An 18,553-nucleotide genomic window follows, 5' to 3' on the forward strand; every position below is an offset into this window, starting at 1 on the left:
AAGATTTTTAGAGAGGTAAATTATTTCAGGGCACCTATAATCTTCACCACCTTTCGCCCGCCAGCGACGGCCCTGTTTACAGGAATTATGTGTTGGTCTACGCCCACACAATAATGCCCTTTAAAAAAAAAATGCTATTTACTTCAAATTAAGTCACTGTCATTTTTGATCGCAAAAACTTTTCTGTGTTTGCCAATGCCAGATTAATTTATGTCGCTCATATTGATCTCACGCTATTAATAAAGTAATGCTGAACAGTTCAGAGTTTGACATGTTGCCAAGCTAACAAGGCATTACTCTAGCAAGCATAAAAAACATGTCACAAGCAAATTTTGTCTAGTTTTAATTAGGCTGGACTGTTTTTACGGCTTTTTTTTACTGAGCATTCTGGGATTGGATAAATGCCAAAACAATGTATCTAAGAAGGCAGCACAAAGATGCCGCCTGTCCAGCCTCGTGCGTTCCTGTTGAAAGGCACCCTATAATGCTCTGAAATGCTGCGTATATTGGCAGCTTACAAGGTTTCAGAGCGAAGTCAACATGTCAGATGCTGTCGGTAGAGCTTGCGTTGTTTTGAATCTGAAACATTGCTTAAAGGCTTTATGTAGGAAGTTTATGGGTAGTGTTGAGGGGTGAATTCATATGCAGTGGCGTTATGTAAAGCGTTAGCTCGTCTTCCCTTTTGTGTCTGGAGTTTGTGTGTGTGTTTTTATCGCATATGCAGCATTTGTTTATGGTGTTGTGTGTGTGCATTTCTTAAGCTGATAGTGAGGTGTCTTCAGGGATTATAGCGTTGTCCAAAGCCGAGTGAGCTGCCTACCTAGACATAATTTTAAGGTGTATGCAAAGGCTGTTCCAAAATGTTGGCCGCATTATCCAGCCTTTTAAGATAAAGGCAGCATCAAATAATGCATTTTTATGAGCTCAGTTTGAAAAATGTAGAGAAATGCCAATATATCCACCTTATTTTGTAATGCGGAAGTAAGCTATTTTCTGTGAATGTACGAGACTTCCAATTCATTTTCTCCTTGGTAAATAACTAGAATACCAAAGTGCAATAAACAGTAAAACTATTTGCGCTACGAACCAGTGTGTCATACTAAATTCAAATATGATAACAACTACCAGTTTGTAATATCATGCAGCATAACAGATTGTTTTAAGCCTGGTCTTTATTTCCTCTATTTAATTTAATAAAAATAGTTGTAATTGTGAATTGTTATGCTCATTAGATTGTTAAACTGTTAGCAACATGGTAACATTGGAAACAATTGTGATTGAGTTTCACGTACACACTTCATGATAGGTAGCAATATTTGATTTGCTACCTATGCACAGCTGCTGTATAATGTGATTGCACTTTACATAATTATATTTACAAGTAATTCACCTAAAAGAGAAACAGTAAATCACTATTGCCATTTCTTTCTTTCTTTCTGTCATGTAGCTGACGTATCTTCCTCCTCCGTGGGGCGACTGCAAGTCAACGCCCATGGACTCTGAGTTCTTCAGCACATACAGTATCACCGCCTGCCGCATCGACTGCGAGACGCGCTATCTGGTGGAGAACTGCAACTGCCGCATGGTGCACATGCCCGGTAAACAAAGGCCCCATTTACACTGCATGGTTCAAGTGACCCAATTGACCGTTCGCAAAGACCTGCCCCCCCTAGTTACTGTCGCTATGTCCGACAAGCTCTCGCGCCACACCATGTTCTCACGCAGTGAAAAATACATCACGGAGCAGAGAGGACACTGACAACGCGCTGACAGACCAGGTTACTTTTCGATTACTTTTAATATTAAACATATTACAAAAAAGTCTCACATTTCAAATTTGGTCATTTTTTTAAAAGAAATTGAAACAATAAATACCGTTTTGTGGCTCTTTAATGTGTCGTGACAGATCGCTGTAGAGCATCAGTTAAAGCTGCTTGTGAACCGATCATCTCTTCCTTCTAGTTCATTTATAGCATCAAATAAACATGAATGAACATAAGAAGGAATGTGGTTTTAACCGCGGAAAGGCGTCAGTACACTCCGTTTCTCAAGTTCAAATCCTCCCATTTGACTAACTCACCTGACTGCTTTGTCGGACAAAATGGTGGATGGCGAAGTATGATTGGTCAGATCACCTGTCAATCAAGCTCCCTGCGAAGGGTCAATTACGATTTTTTCCTCTTATGTGACACGATCTGGATATGACCGGCGAACGTGTAAGCAGGAAAAAAGCACATGGATACCGATATTCTCAGATCGGTTTCAGGCCTCACTCATATGTGGATATGAATTGGATACGTGCATTTGCGTCTGCCATGTAAGCAGACAAACCGGATATTCCCCAGTAAATGCGAGTCGTACGTCATTAAAAAAGGGACGTCAACTCAGGTGGACACCAACTGCGATCACATGACTTATTAATGGCGCGATGGAGGACAAAGGCTCATCAACACAGTGGAGTAATGCGGAGGATGTATGTCTTTTGAGCCTTTGGGCCGACGAGACAGTGCAGGCAAAAATGCAGGGTTATCTCTGAAATAAATCAGTTTGAAGAGATTTCAGGAGAGATGGGGAGGCACGGTTTTAAGCGCTCGTGGCTACAGGGCCAACGTAAAATAAAACGTTTAAAATACAAATACAAAGCGGTCAAAACACTGGATAATCATTTTGTCTACATCCATTGCATATCGCGCTGTTTTACTTCCTTTTCCGGGTCAGAACTTCTACATTGAGTTTTTTCGGCAGTGTATAGTGTAAATGCAAATATCGGATACGGGTCACTTTTAAAAGTTGATGTAAGCGAGTCGTCAAATAAATTGGATCTAGTCAGCAAATTGGAATTGGGCATCAAGACCTGCAGTGTAATGCAGCCACACAAACACACACACATGAAGAAATCCATCAACAGATCTATTACACAGCGCACATATCTGGTTATCTGTCATATTCTCTTGTGAGCACCAAAACATACACATTTTTTAAATGTAAGCACAAATATTTAAAGTTCATCATTTTTGGTTTTATTCTGTATCCCGATTCTCGGTTAAACCGTCTTAAAATCTTCAACCAGAATAAAAGACCTACTTTTACGTTTGAGACGAAATTTCATCTCTCAAAGTCTTTTTTTTTGGTACGTCTCTATTTTAGTGTGTTCTTGCCGCCAGTTAAATAAATGAACGTCTCATTTTATGGCTTGTTATTCCTTTTCAGAATGAAATGTTTTCAAGCCGTTGCTTTTTTAAGCCTCTGATGATTTTAAACTCTTGCTGTGCTCCTAAAGCCGTTCAACACTTCTTGCTTTAATTCTAGTTGCTAGTTTCTTGGCTTAGTGAAAGTAAGAGGATTTTAACTTCAGCGAGTAGAAAACCATAATTTCATGCAGCCCTGTTAGAAACCAGCACCCCGCTGAGCTCTGTACGTCTGTTTGAAACACGGCCCTCTGATCATCTCTAAAGACTTTGTCATTAACTAGATCTGAACTGCGTCAAACAGTGATCTGCTGTATCTTAAACGGCATCTAAACAAAACTAGGACGCTCCAGTTATAATCAACAAAGCTGTCTACACCACAAGCGGACGACCTTGTTAGACCGTTTATTGTAACTCAAGATTTGAAGCCAACTTTATTAATTTTGACAGCTTTTTTGATAAGCAAACGAGTTTATTGTTTCGGGAACGCTCTAATCTTGTCGCCTTGGTTGCTTGCATTGTCTAGACATGTTTTCCTTTCAGCATCTCGTCGACTGTATGAGCTCTTTCCCTCGCTTCTCGCTGCTAGGGTCCTTGAGCTATTCGAGGAAGCTCCAAGACCTGAATAAATAAAATTAATTAAAAGAGGAAATCAGATTTTTGAAGAGCGGTTTGGCGCTGATAACAACGGCGTGATGGACGGCGACACGTTTTAATTAACAGACAGACAGAGGCCGCTTCACTTCACCTTTAGCCAGAACACCGTGTTCTTCTCTCTCTACGGCGTGCCTTTTGTTCTTTATCTTCTTATTTCTTTAAGGGTGAATCACACAAAAACATTTCCAGGTCTTATTTCAAAAGCATAAAATGAGAAAATGCTTTATGCATGAAGAAAACGCAGCCCGCTTTAGCATTTTAAAGAGATTTTTTCGTATAGTTACTGTTATTTGCATAACAATTAAGCACATTTCTCATCACTGTAATGAGTCTGGACATTTTACTTTAGGGTTTGTTTGTAATTCCCATTATTCTTAATGATGCTTATCATTAGATTCTCATTACTGTTAAAAAGTCATGGAAATTCTCTTTTGTCTCTATATTGACATCCGCATAAATTAAAGGCAGCACACAAATACTTATATAATATGTGAACTATAACTTTTTCTTGAGACAAAGAAACGTCAGAATGAAATGTATATTTTGCCTAAAGAAAATATAACTTGTAGAAATCGGTCATTATAATTTTGTAATGTCTAATTTATGCTTAATTCTAATAAATTAATCACTGTGTCCCGACAAGATGATTTTCATAACTTTATTACAGTGATTGGAATCTAATGAAAATCATCATTAAAAGTAATAATACTGACAAGCAAACTTGAAGTAAATGTCCACACTGAATACAGTAATGAGATTTTGAGGGGTGGATATGTGCTTAATTATTATTAAATGCAAATTGCAAAAGAATGACCCTAAAATAGGCTTCATTTTCTTAATGAAAAATATGATTTATTTAGATTTGGAGGTTAAATACGACCTTGTCCTTGGCAGGCATCATGGGATAAAAATGATCAGATTAAAATGATATTTTGCTGTTTTACTTCTTCACTTATAGGCTCTGTTTCTCTGTCTTTAGGAGACGCTCCGTATTGCACCCCGGAGCAGTATAAGGAATGTGCAGATCCAGCTCTAGGTAAGAAAACCTTTCAGTCTAGAGGCCAATTTTCCGCGTTGAACCCATCCGGTCCTCATTACAGATAGCTGAACCTGAGGCCACGATGGGACAGCTCGATTTATGACCCCTCCTAACCTCGCCGTCCACTTCCCAAGGCCTTTTTATACTTCTTCGTCTGTCCCGTTGTTTTTCATCCTGGATTTTTGAAGTTAAGAGAAATTTTCTTTCTTTTTCTCTGGCTCTAGATTTTCTGGTGGAGAGAGACAATGATTACTGCGTGTGCGAGACGCCTTGCAACATGACGCGCTATGGCAAAGAGCTGTCCTTTGTCAAGATCCCCAGCAAAGCCTCCGCCAAATACCTGGCCAAGAAGTACAACAAGTCGGAGCAGTACATTGCGTGAGTCTTGCTTGTCTCTGTAATGCTACTTACAAAGTTGTATAGAAATTCAAGCGAAACAATCGCCCAAATCCCAGTGTTTTGGCCACGGCAAGACCATTTGTTAATGGCTTGGTTTATATTTCTGTCATGTTGCACTAGGTGTCACATGTCTAATCTGTTGTGTTCTCTGTGACCAAGTTTTCTTATGTTCTGGTTAGTTCATTTGGTTACACCGGTGTTCCTCATCAGCTTCTGTGTTTGGTTCCTGCTTGTAAGTCCTCCGTTCTCCCTCAGTGTTTGTCGGTTCTCGGTTGTGTTTCGTGTGAATTATTACTGTTTTCAAGATAATTATTAAAGTCATTGTTTCCTAACGTTTATCTTCATCTTCGTGAGTGCGGTTACACATACCGTGACACTAGGTAGCTCCAAAATCTCATTAAACCAAAATACTGAACAGTTATTTTTTCTAATCTGACACTGCAAAACTTTATCTCAACAAGGGGGATTTTGTGCAGACACTTAAAGGATTAGTTCACTTTTAAAAAAATGTGCTGATAATTTACTCACCCCGATGTCATCCAAGATGTCCATATCTTTCTGTTTTTTCATATCTTCATAAACATTCCATGTGCAACATATTCCATTCCCTCTCTTAAGCCCCGTTCACACTGCCAGCGATTTTGTCGCTGTATGTCGCTAGTTTCTGTACTGTGAATTCGCTTGTGGGCGTTGGTAGTGCTGTCGCTCTAATGTTATTGGTTGACTGGACGTCTGGCCATATCTATACTAAATACCATCACAAGTGATACAACTAACGTTATATTATTTTAATTCGACTAGAAATTATAGGCTCAAAAGAAACAGTATGTTGTTGGGAGAGTGTTTTTATATTACCACAGCAGTGTTCAGTGGATTAAATCATTTACTAGATTAACGATCGATCAAGCAACAAATTAAACTCACTCATACGGTCATAAATGACTAAAACATCATTCGTATTTGACAAATAATACATTTTCTTGTCCCTAATAGTCAACACAAATGCAGGGGAAACTGTAAAGTGAACTTCAGCAGTGCTAAACTTGCATCAAAAACTTACAACACTCGAACTATAAATGCATGAAATAAACTCACTGAGACTGTCGACAGTTTCTTTTCCATGCATTATTTTATTATATCCATGAATGTGGTTAGTCAAATCATATAAAACAGTGAAATCGCCCTCGAACTCTGTCTTGCCTGCACTCGAGACGGTGACGTAACGTGAGCTCCACTGAAAGTCTTCTTTCCTATTGGTTGTCGCTCTCGAAAATCGCTTCTCATTTGCATAAAGTTGAAATTTCTGAACCTTTGTCGCTTGTCTCCTGTCGCTTGACACGCCCACATTCTGTCGCCAGCGGTCACTGTCGCTCGTGTCGCCGGAAGTCGCCAGCGCTCCATTGAAATGAATGGGATCTTGTCGCTTTGTCGCTGCGTGTCGCTGACGGTGTGAACGGGGCTTAAGGAACAGCTTAGAGCTTCAGAAACAGCATTTCTGTGAAATAATAATTTAAAACTTTATCAATAGAAACTAATCAAATGTAAAACCACTGCATAGTCTTCACTTTGTAAATTAAAAATAGATAAATGTGTTAAAGAGCAGTTATTGATTTTTTTTTCTGTGTCTTTTGTTGTTTGATTAACATTAATGACACAGTCGGCAGCAAGGATATTAGGCTGCTGTCACTTTAAGACAGAATGCACGGATTATTGCGACTTATTCCCCTACGGTTTATGTTCAATTAATACATAACCAACAAAGTGAATACTCACCAAGCTGGGCATTTTGACATATTTCTGTGTATTTAACCGCTTAGACTCGAACCCAAGGCTCAAATATCACATTGCTTGTCCGTGTTCGCACGCACCGAAAGCCGCTTGGGGAATAGTATAACTTTCAAAGCTTAATGCAGTTTTAATAACTCTTTTTTTATTATCGAGCACACCCTGCAGTGTAGCAACAGTAGACTATATTTTACGATAATCACTGATCTAGCTGATTAGTACGTCAAGTTTTGGCTTTTAGGGACAAACGAAAGAGCACCGCTGTGAAGGAAAGAAATGCATTAAAATATCACAGCTATAATTTCTTGCTATCATTGCTGTAGGGTTGCAGTCATTACAATGTCTCTGCAAAGATGTTGTAAATGTATTGTCCTTTTCAGACACCTGGCAGAACAGCCAGACCAGTGAATGTAGTGAACGATTTTTGCGTCATATGAGGATTTTTTCCAGACTAAAAATACATAAATCTCATCTCAGGGGGATATGAGGCAGGGGGGAGCACGGTAATTCGAAAATAATACTGGCTTTCTACTGATTCAAAGCTTAATGCTAAATCCTGAAGTATCCCTTTAAGCATAAACTAAATTGAGTGAGGTTTAAATGTGCGCTTTTGGTTGTTTGTGATGCCCTAAATGTTTCACCTCACATGTTTAATTGTCCAGACTGGCAGCTGTTTAGCACCTCGTCAGTAATTAACCGGGATCTTTGTCTGCCATCACACACAATCCAGACAGCCAATCATCCAAGCAGCTTAAAGCCCAGGGAACAGCATGACAGACATGTAACACATCACTGCCTTGACAAACACTCGAAGAAATGTCAAGAAATGTCTCCACATCCGCAACCATCTGGAACAACACGAATCCTAATTAAGTTTACAGAGCGGGGTCAAGAAAGTTGCTGCACTTAGTTTGCTATTGTGTTTCCAACAAATGTTCTATTATGCTAGTATGGGGTGTTGATTTACATACTAAGATGTTACGATTTAACGTCAACATGAAATTTGCATTTTATTCTTAATATGTTTCATACGCAGATGAATGATTCACCGGTGTATGGAAATTTGTGTTCCAAAATTTGTATCAAACTTTCCTTTTCAGCTGATGCGTTAACTACTACTTTGCAGCAATGGGTTGTGCCGTTTCATTTGTGAAATTATTGTCAGCCTGAATGTATAAAACAGTGACAATCAACTTTCATGAAACCCTTTTCTTATTTGTGTGAACTAAATGGAGAAGAACTATTATTTGCAAGTATTTTGCATTTAGAAATGAAAAGAGAAGTCGTGTGGAACAGTTGGAAATTATTTGCAGTATTTTACATTCAGAACAGGGAAAAGAGCAAGAACTGAAGAACTTGGGGGAATTTAATCTTGTGAACACTACGGATGAATGCCTCTATTTAGTTTTCTGCTTGTTCCCAAAGATATTGATGACTTTCGAGTGAAATGGCTCAAAATCCGATCTCTGCCATGGTTTCTTAAATTTAGGAAATGAATCATACATAATCTTAGATCTACCATCTCATCTACTTATCTTTGACAGTAATAGGTTTATGTATTAATCTAAAGCAGGGAGACTGATGTTTTGAACCCAAATGATTTAATCTATGGGTTTTAAAGGAGGAAGATGGTGTTTTTAATACTTGGCTTTAAAGTAGCACTTCATTACTCTCCGTCGATAAACCTGTTACAAAAGTACCATTAAGGCTAACCTTTTTAGTGTTTTTGGCTTCCAGGTATCTTTGAAATGCTTGGGCAAACGCTCATGAAATAACCGCAGCTGTCGTCTGAAGCTTAATTAAACTTTCAATATGTAGTCAGTGAGGAGATTTTTTTTTACTTTCACACCATGTGCAGTGAACATGTGTAAAAAAAGTTCTTAATAAAAACTCCATTTATTTTTATTAAAGGGATGGGTCAGATTAAATTCAACCTAGGGTCTTTTGGACCATGACCAAACACCTAACTATAATAATGTTCGTTGGCTCGAGGTCATGATGCAAAAGACCCTAGGTTGAAATGACTCCAAACCATCCTTTTAAGAAGTAGAGTACATTCTAACCATATGATGTAAACTCTGAAGTGCCATGGCTTGATGGTGCAAAAACGTAACAGAGGCATTCAACTCCAGATTCAACTCCAGCTGTGTCTAAAATAGCCCCAGGTCTCCGCTGGCTCGGCTCCAACCAGCTGCTTACAGCAGGGGCAGATAAGAGAGAGAAATGCTGTGAAATTGGCAGAGATTGTGGATCGATGCTTGGAGGGATGCTGTGAATGATTTGGGAGGGTTGTGGAAGTAAATTCAGTCGAGAAGTCCTCACCTTTCCCTTCTGTTCTGCCCTTTAGAGAAAACATCATGGTGTTGGACATCTTCTTCGAGGCCCTGAACTACGAGACCATCGAGCAGAAGAAAGCCTACGAGTTAGCCGGCCTTCTTGGTGAGCGCCACTTTCCCAGACGTCAAGAGAATAATTTGATTCCTTGACATTTTCAGTGGCTATTTCACTGTGAAAATATAATTGTTTGCAAAAATAGCTCTCCCAAAAGAAGTAGAAGTCAGTGTTAGAGCTGACTTATTGTGACTCTAAACATAAAACTGAGACACTTTAAAGGGGTGGTTGATTATGATTTCACTTTTCTACCTTTAGTTAGTGTGTAATGTTGCTGTTTGATCATAAAAAACATCTGCAAAGTTACAATGCTCAAAGTTCAAAGCAAAGGAAGATATTTGCTTTTAAAGAAATTGTTTTTTAAGGACTACAACAAACGGCTGGTAGGAACTACACGACATTCCACCCGGGTTACTGACATCACCAACCCTAGAATTTACATAAACCCCGCCCCCTGAACACGATTTATAGATTTTTAAGACAGAATATGCTAATCAATGACTAGAAGATAACTACATATCAGCTAGATAAATTCATCAACTAACCATTCAGAAATGTCCTGTTGCTTCTACAAGTTGCCACTTCTTGAGTCTCTCCATCATTGACTCCGTTGACATCTTTCTGACTCAGGTTTGAACATAAAAGGCTAAAAGTTTTAGAAATTTTAAGTGCATGTCTGTGTGAGGTAAAAGGAAACAAGCTGTTGTAGCTCCGCCCCCTGTGCTGTGAGCAGCAGCTCATTTGCATTTAAAGGGACAGACAAAACGAGCCGTTTTTGCTCACCCTCAAAAAGTGACAACTTTAACATGCTATATAAAAATATCTGTGGGGTATTTTGAGCTAAAACTTCACAAACACACTCTGGGGAAATCAAATACTTATTTTACATATTGTGAAAAGGGCATTATACCACCCCTTTAAAGTTTAGTTTCGTTTCGTTTATTAAGATCCCCATTAGCTGCTGCAAAAGCAGTAGCTATTCTTCCTGGGGTCTATAGACTTCAACACAAAAAAAATATTCTTATAAAATAAAACCATACATTATGTAGACAAAAATGTAGACAAAAATGGAGTGTACACATTCATACATAACAATACAACAACGTACTAAATAATAATAAAATAAAATAAACAATAAAACAACAAAAGTATTTGAACATCCAAAAATTACACACAGCAGCTTGTGATTTTACTATTCATTCACACACTATGGTAGCCTGAGTTTCCCCATACTGCCTTTGCGCAGCGCGATTTTATTCACGCTGAAAGGCAGTCTGGATACCATGGACCAGATTTTCGCCTCGTTTAGGGAACCAATCACAGAACGGGGAGGGAGCAGCAAGACGATGATGACATCTATGCGACACAACTAAGCAGTTTGTTTATATCTATGGATTCAACATGGCAGCAGACGCGAAGCTTTCTTTTGATGCAGCCTTAGATATTGTAGTTTAGAACGCAAGTTTATTTTGAAAAAAGAGCAGCTTTTGGCGTCTCTACATACGTCATCTGGTATAATGGAAACGATTGGCTATGAGCTACGTACAGGCGCATTTGATAGACATTCTTAGCACCCAATAAACGGCGCCGGGCATTCGTAAACCACGCCTCAAATACGAGAAAATGCACATGTGGTTCCCAGACCCAAGTCTCAACGAGAATTGGGTCTGGCGTTAGCCAGGCTAACACTATGGGGCTGTTTACACAACACTGCTTTCAACTAAAAATGTTAAAAAGATTATGCGTTTCGGCCGTTCATTTTCATGACAACAGCATTTTGGGTGCCTGAAAATGTTAACTTTTGAAAACAGGTTTTAAAGTGCACATTTTTGAAAACGGTCTCCGTGTTAACAACAAAAACGTGCATCTCTGAAGACGATGACGTCATGCACATGTTACGTATTCAGTCTAGTTTCATCGCCATCTAATTGCCTGGCGGCAGAATACAGCGTTTTTAGTCGTTTTCGCGGATCTGTGTGAATGGGGATCCTTTTGACTATGTCTGTACGCGCAAAACTCAAAGGAAAAACTTCTCTGGTTTCAGCATATCGTACTCTATATTTTACAAAGCTTGTAAAGTGTGTTCAAGTGACTAATTACTGAGCTAAACGGTTTCAGGTGACATTGGAGGACAGATGGGGCTGTTTATCGGGGCCAGTATCTTAACCGTCCTGGAGCTCTTTGACTATCTGTATGAGGTAAGACCTTCATGACTCAAATCCAAACCTGCACCTGTTATATCGTCTTTTTTCTATGTATTAAAGACCCTTCAGAAATACTTCCCCTGACACTTCACGAAATTTCAGTCACTCACAATGGCATTATATTCCCCTCTCCCCTGTAATAGTGTCTGATATGACCTTCACAAAAGCAGTGCTCTCTTAACACTGGAGCTTTCTTCCACTCTAGACCCTTTGCCACAATCTGAATCCCAAGGAACGGAGTGTAAATATATTTTTATTTACCAAGCCTTTGCTTATGATGTGATTGCTTCTGAGATATCAATCCCCTGAAGGCAAAGGTTGGAATTATCTTTTGATTGGGAAAATTGTCATCGGATCTGATAACAGGTGATTCAGCAGGTGAGCAAGCAGAGCAGAGCAGAAGCAGAAGCAAACTACTAGAATTATATTCAAAGCGAGCTGGGGATCCAGTGTTGTCGGCAGATGCGATGCCTCAGGCATTACGAAGAAATAATTGTAGTGTGCATGCACACGCTCTGTCATTAGCATCGTAATCAACCTGCCGTCTGCAAGATGTTGACAAGTATTGTCCTCTGATTTTGTCTAAGATGATTGATAACCTGCAGAAGTATTACACACTTGGGTGGGCGATGTTGCGTAACAAATACTGCGATATTATTCCTCCTACTGATGATTTTTCAGCTACTGAGAGCCATTTTTCTTGTTTGTTGTCTTGGGCACTCATTGGGTATCTCTGTATGGCAGTGATTGATAACAGATCATGTGACCTTTTACAGGAAGTGCTGACTCGAACCTCTGTGCCACAAACTCAGTTTATATATTTATGTATTTGTATCTTTGAGCATACGGCCAAAAATATTGAAAAATACCTGTGCATTGTGAGTCATAAATCATCACAGTATTCATGATTTTTCTTAATGTTATATCAGCAGCAAAATCTTTTGTGAAACGCCCAGTACTGCTACGCACCAAAACATATGACTGGAAAAACAGGGAGGAGATGCCAGGAGAGCTATTTTTCTTGTCTGTTGTCTCGGGCGCTCCTTGGGTATCTCTGTATGGCAGTGATTGATAACAGATCATGTGACCTTTTACAGGAAGTGCTGACTTGCACCGCTGCGCAACAGACTCATATTAGCCTGTGGAAAACAACAGCAAAGGCAAGCCTTCAAGATGTTTCTGCTGGAAGATAAAAGAGACAGATTGAGATGTGAAAGGCATAGTTCACCCAAAAATGAAAAACCTGCTATAATTTATTTACCCTAAGGTTGTTCGAAATCAGTTGTTTTTCATCAGTAGAATGCAGCAAAGTTTAGCGGATGCATTTCCACTGGGGAAACTTAGTTGGGGATGTTTTTTTTATGCCTGATTTTCATTAATCAGATTAAGAGAGGACTGAAAAAACAGTCCAATATACTTTATTCTGACCAAAATCACACATTATGTTGATGATGTTGATCTACAAACCTTTTGTGTGAACTTGAAGGTCGTGACTAAGGCCTGGGATTAAGTCTTCTGAAGCATTTTTGATAGTTTTGCTAATTTATTTAGCAATTGAGAAATTTAAAGGATTTTTTTTTTTCAACGCTTTCATTTTCCAACTCCCCTAGAGTTAAACAGTTGAGTTTTATCGTTTTCAGATCCATTCAGCCGATCTCCGTGTCTGGCGGTAGCACTTTTAGCATAGCTTAGCATAGATCATTGAATCTGATTAGACCGTTAGCATCTCTTTAGTTTAGATATTTTTCCTATTTAAAACTTGACTCTTCTGTAGTTACATTGTGTACTAAGACTGACAGAAAATGAAAAGTTGTGATTTTCTAGGCCAATATGACTAGGAACTATACTCTCATTCCTGCGTAATAATGCTGCTGTACCAGCAGCGCAATGATATTACAAACTTAGTGCCGGTCACGTTGAAAGTTTCTTAGCTGGGGACTATTTTCAGGCTCTAATATCATTGCGCCTGCTGGTACGGCAGCACAGTTCCTTGATTATTACGCAGGAATGAGAGTATAGTTCCTAGTTATATTGGCCTAGAAAATCGAAACTTTTCATTTTCTGTCGGTCTTAGTACACAATGTAACTACAGAAGAGTCAAGTTTTAAATAGGAAAAATATCGAAACTCTTTGTTCATTATTTTGAGAGATGCTAACGGTCTAATCAGATTCAACGATCTATGCTAAGCTATGCTAAAAGTGCTACCGCCAGACCCGGAGATCGGCTGAATGGATTCGAAAACGGTAAAATCCCACTGTTTCCAAAAAAAGTGGAGTGTTCCTTTAAGCCATTTTTACTGATTTATCATTCCAGAATAGACGCTTTCAGTTGGGAATCCTTTACCCAATACCATTCTTGTGGTAAAATATACATGAACCGCGCAATGCGCCACAGTTTTGATAAATTGACACTCAATGTAAAAATTCCCTTGAGTCTGATTCAGACTCAACGGCAGGCTCTAAGTATTACCAGTGACATTAGGACACAGATGGAAGACAACCTGTCAGATATGGCAGGTGGAAACTGGCATCGTTTGCAGGAAATGAGGCACAAATACTGTCAGTTCCAGGACTTGTGTTTGTATAATCTGGCTGGTTTAAACTGACTCCTGGTACATGACAGCCGAAAGCCAATAACAAACAATACATCATCCATCCATCATGTTATTCTGTGTGTCAGGAGGCCCTCATGGGGAATGGGGGGAAATGCCCCAGTTACAACCTCAGATCTGCGTCTTCATATAGTTTCTGTCTGTTTCTAGAAAAGCAATGTTTGGGGACAGAAGAAAGTGTCGACTTCCTGGATAATGTTTATTTTGAATGTGTGCTTTACTTGGGAACCAAGATGCGAATAGAACTAGGCTAGACTTACATCTACAAACCCACAAGTTTTTAGTTGGATACATCCGTGCCATCCATGCACAGCTTAATCTCACAATAGATGCATCTTTGGATGTTATCACATTTGTATGCAATGGTTTACCACCAAATGCATTTCAATTTAAATATTTGTTTACAATCTGATTTGCTTCAGATTTTCCGTTACTAATTTTTTTTCTGCAATTGTTTATTCTCAAGTAAATCAGTCAAACCTTCAAAAACACTTTATCAACTGGTCTCCTCATGACCATCTACAGACGGCAGATATCATAGTGTGAACTGAACGGCAGTTCTAATGTGCGGGTTTGTTTTCTCTCTTCGCAGGTGATCAAGTTCAAACTGTGTCGCTGCGCCAAGAAGAAACACCAGCGGAGAGACAACAATGAGCGAGGAGCTGTTCTCAGCCTGGACGACGTGAAGCGTCACGTCAGTAACTATCACACCAGTATCTGTGCTGACCGATAAACTCATACTAACACACAATAAAGTTTCGGAGTAGCATACTGCCATACTACTCTACTATTTATGCAGTATTCAGTATGTATATGTGCACAATATGCAGTTGTTGTTGTTTTTAATGAAGCTACAACAGAGCAGATGCTACCCACAATGCAATGCACTCAACTTGACCTTCCATTGCCAGTGTGATGATTGAACTAGTTGTATCAACTGTGTTTTAGCAGCATTTTAGGAACAGAGCCATATCAATATTTTTAATATTATCTCATTATTCTGGCAGCAGGTATATTAGGCTGCTGTCACTTTAAGACCTGATGCACAGATCCATTATGCTGTTACACATGCATTTTCTCTCCCAACTGTTTCAATTCATTTAAAATATAACTCACTGTATTTATGTGAATCCTCGCCAAGACCGGCATTTTGACATTATTTTAGTTTTTGTAATACCGTACCTCACAGCACATCCAAAACAAGTCAATGGAGTTGGACAAAAAATACGATAAAACCTGTTGGAAAGCATCTTTTGCAGCGATTTTTGTGTGAGCATATCAGTGAACACCCCTGACCACTAGTGTTAATTTCGTCAGACGAGACGAGACGAAATATGTTCGTCAACGACCTTTTTTTCCATGACTAAGACGAGACGATGACGAGACTGCACCACTGTTCAAAAACGCTGACTAAGACTAAATTAACATGCATTATTGTTGACGAAAAAAGACGAGACGAAAATGTTTTGCATAAAATAAAAACTAAGATAAAATCTCTCTTCATTTTCGTCTACAATCGTCTCTGCTTTTTCATCAGCTGTACGCCTTTAAAATATTCCGAATGAGTTCGCGCTGTTGCTCAAGTAACATTACGAAGCTATGGTGTTTGTTTTGGCACATACATTATGCAGGTTACGATTTTATTGCTTCCACTAAAAAAAATAATGCACTCCGTCTCTACGATTAGAATCCTGTGTGTGGCAACGATCCATGGCAACGCTCTGTTTTTCATGGCAACGGTGTGTTATACTTAGAAGCGCATTTCTACATTAGAATTCGACCAAGCAATTAAAAAAAATGTTTTTTGAACATATAACGTTACGCACAGATTGTTACATAAAATGGTGTGTGTGTGCGTAGAAAGAATTCGTCCACACGCCGCTCAAAAAAACAACAACATCTTGAGCGCAAGTCCACCGTCTAACGTTAGCACTAGGCAGGCTTTTTGTGTTAAATTATATTTCCTGTCGCTGCGCAGGCTTTTTTTATTGTACATGACAGACTAATAACCCTTTTCTTTAAAGGCTTAGGTTATGTCCCGTTGACCGGTCCGTTGCATTACGATTAAAAGCAGTATCAATAAAGTAAAACATGTGATGTGCAGTCAAGTTCGAGTGTATGCGCTGTTCAAACGAGTGTTCACGATACACTTTGTTGTGATTCGCGGAGTTTTGACAAGTTTTATAGTCTTGATATTGTTTCTTATTCAAAAGTGGTGACTGAAAAAACTCAGCACCCCCAACCTGAAACCTCTTCCCGCGCCTTGGAGTCTGTTGGGCCCCAGCTTTTGAATTGTGATGGTTAAAATAAAATACAGAACAGTTTCATCATTTGTAAATGTGTCTCCTAAATCAGAAATTGAAAACCAGACATGTTTAACAGTTGCATTCAACAAAAATCATTCAACAAGTGTATTTTGTCAGGTAATTATGACATTTTACCAATATTTGAGATATGTGAAACACTTTTTTACTGAAATGTTAATCAGAAATAATCTCAGTAATAATGTGTCTCAGTAAAAATGAAGACAATTTTTTTTTACTAAAACTAGACTAAAATGAAAAGACTTTTAGTCGACTAAAACTTGACTAAGATACCTTAAGTTCTCTTTTGACTAAAACTAGACTAAAATTATGAGACTTTTAGTCGACTAAAACTAGACTAACAAAAAAAGATATGTGAATGACTAAATATGACTAAAACTAACAAGGACATTTGGCACAAGACTAAGACTAAGACTAAATTAAAAATAGGTGACAAAATTAACACTACTGACCACTCGGTGACTTTCACGTCTTTGTAAATGAAAGTTTAATGAGTTTTAGGAAGGATTGTTCCAGTGCACCTATTGTGGAGGTTTCTACCACAGAAACCGAAAATTCTTGGGCCAGCAGCATGTGTCCAAATTTCAATCTTAACCGTTCTATTTCATCAGAAACTATCTGAAAACAGGGCTTTAAGTGTAAAATTCCGAACTTGTCCTTTAGGAATACAGATAGGAATACAACTGTAAAGTTTGGTGTATGTAAGTGCTGCTGAACTGGAGATTTCTGGCTCAAAAAACATTTTGAGAATCACGTTGTCATAAATTGACATCAGCCAATGAGATTTCGCTTTTAGAGTTTAATGCCCCATTGTACTTTCACCATGGGTTGCTGATGGAATTAAATGACCATATTTGGATCCGACAACATTGTACAGGAGAGAGAGAGCTTTCCAATGGTATTACCGTATGTGATGACAGGGAGCAGGCAGAGATCGCGGAGCAGCTTGTTGATTTAGAACGACAACTTTTGTTGAATTTTGGTGGAATCTACAGACGCAAACAGACAAAGTGTAGTAAAATAAAAACCTAAATGTCTATTTTGGACTTTTTTTCACCACAAGTCTGAAAGAAGACATGTTATTGAAGACAAATAGCCCAAAATCTCAAAATTGACCAGTAAAAAAAAAAAAAAAAAAACTATGTTTTTGCCTGCTGTGATCCCCTTAAAGGAGAACTCCGGTCAATTTTAACATTGAGCTCAATTTTTAGTAAATTTGGAGTGCTGTCAATACAGAGAACAACGACAAAAATCGGTGTTGCCTACACTGTGTTATCCTATTTTTAAAATTTGCACCCTATTGACTTGAATGGGGCAAGTTTTAAACCTGCTTTTATCCTCTTAACATATTTGATGTGTCATTACAAGTGCCCAGCCATGTTGAGTGATTCCTTAAGAGTGAACACGAGTGAATCTGACTGCAGTAGATGTGAAAGATATGAATAAAAATGATGTTATATCAGCCAGCGCAAATACCTGTATTTAGTTCCTGTTTTCGGTGGAAGTCCAAAGTAGTCGATTGTCGAGTTCACGCGCATAGGTTTAGTTACTATGATCACGCACGTGAACTCGACAATCGACTACTTTGGACTTCCACCGAAAACAGGAACTAAATACAGGTATTTGCGCTGGCTGATATGTTAAAATTGACCGGAGTTCTCCTTTAAGCGCAATAATAACTAAATTTACTGCTGAGAGGTGGCTTTATGCGTGCACACTTTGGGTTTGAGCACAAAATCTGCGTTGAGTAAAATTATGTGCAATCCCACGCCAAAATGCCAGCCTTGTAACACCAACATTCATCCAGTGTCGTAATCAGGATTCTGTGGGAAATGAGTTTTGGAAGCGTTTCAGATATTTCAGTATTGAAATGTATTATTGAAAAATCTATATTTTTGACACTACATTGCTCTAAGTTTTATTATTTCAGAGACCTTCTTAGAAGACTTCAATT

At 38.7% G+C, this 18,553-nt stretch overlaps 1 protein-coding gene across 6 annotated transcripts in view; it reads left to right on the forward strand.

The window, feature by feature from the left end:
* asic1b (acid-sensing (proton-gated) ion channel 1b) overlaps window positions 1-18,553 on the forward strand; it is a 190,953-nt gene that overhangs the window by 169,107 nt on the left and 3,293 nt on the right. For 3 of the 6 annotated variants that reach the window (XM_079594243.1, XM_079594240.1, XM_079594241.1), the window contains 6 exons: window positions 1,448-1,598; window positions 4,825-4,881; window positions 5,109-5,262; window positions 9,416-9,507; window positions 11,578-11,657; window positions 14,868-14,969. In XM_079594243.1, coding sequence (XP_079450369.1) covers window positions 1,448-1,598; window positions 4,825-4,881; window positions 5,109-5,262; window positions 9,416-9,507; window positions 11,578-11,657; window positions 14,868-14,969 — 636 coding nt within the window. Of the gene's footprint in view, window positions 1-1,447; window positions 1,599-4,824; window positions 4,882-5,108; window positions 5,263-9,415; window positions 9,508-11,577; window positions 11,658-14,867; window positions 14,974-18,553 lie in introns of all 6 variants that reach the window. The other 3 variants (XM_079594245.1, XM_079594242.1, XM_079594244.1) reach the window with 1 other exon arrangement.

The sequence above is a fragment of the Phoxinus phoxinus genome (assembly GCF_949152265.1).
Source record: "Phoxinus phoxinus genome assembly, chromosome: 20".
NCBI lineage: Eukaryota > Metazoa > Chordata > Actinopteri > Cypriniformes > Leuciscidae > Phoxinus > Phoxinus phoxinus.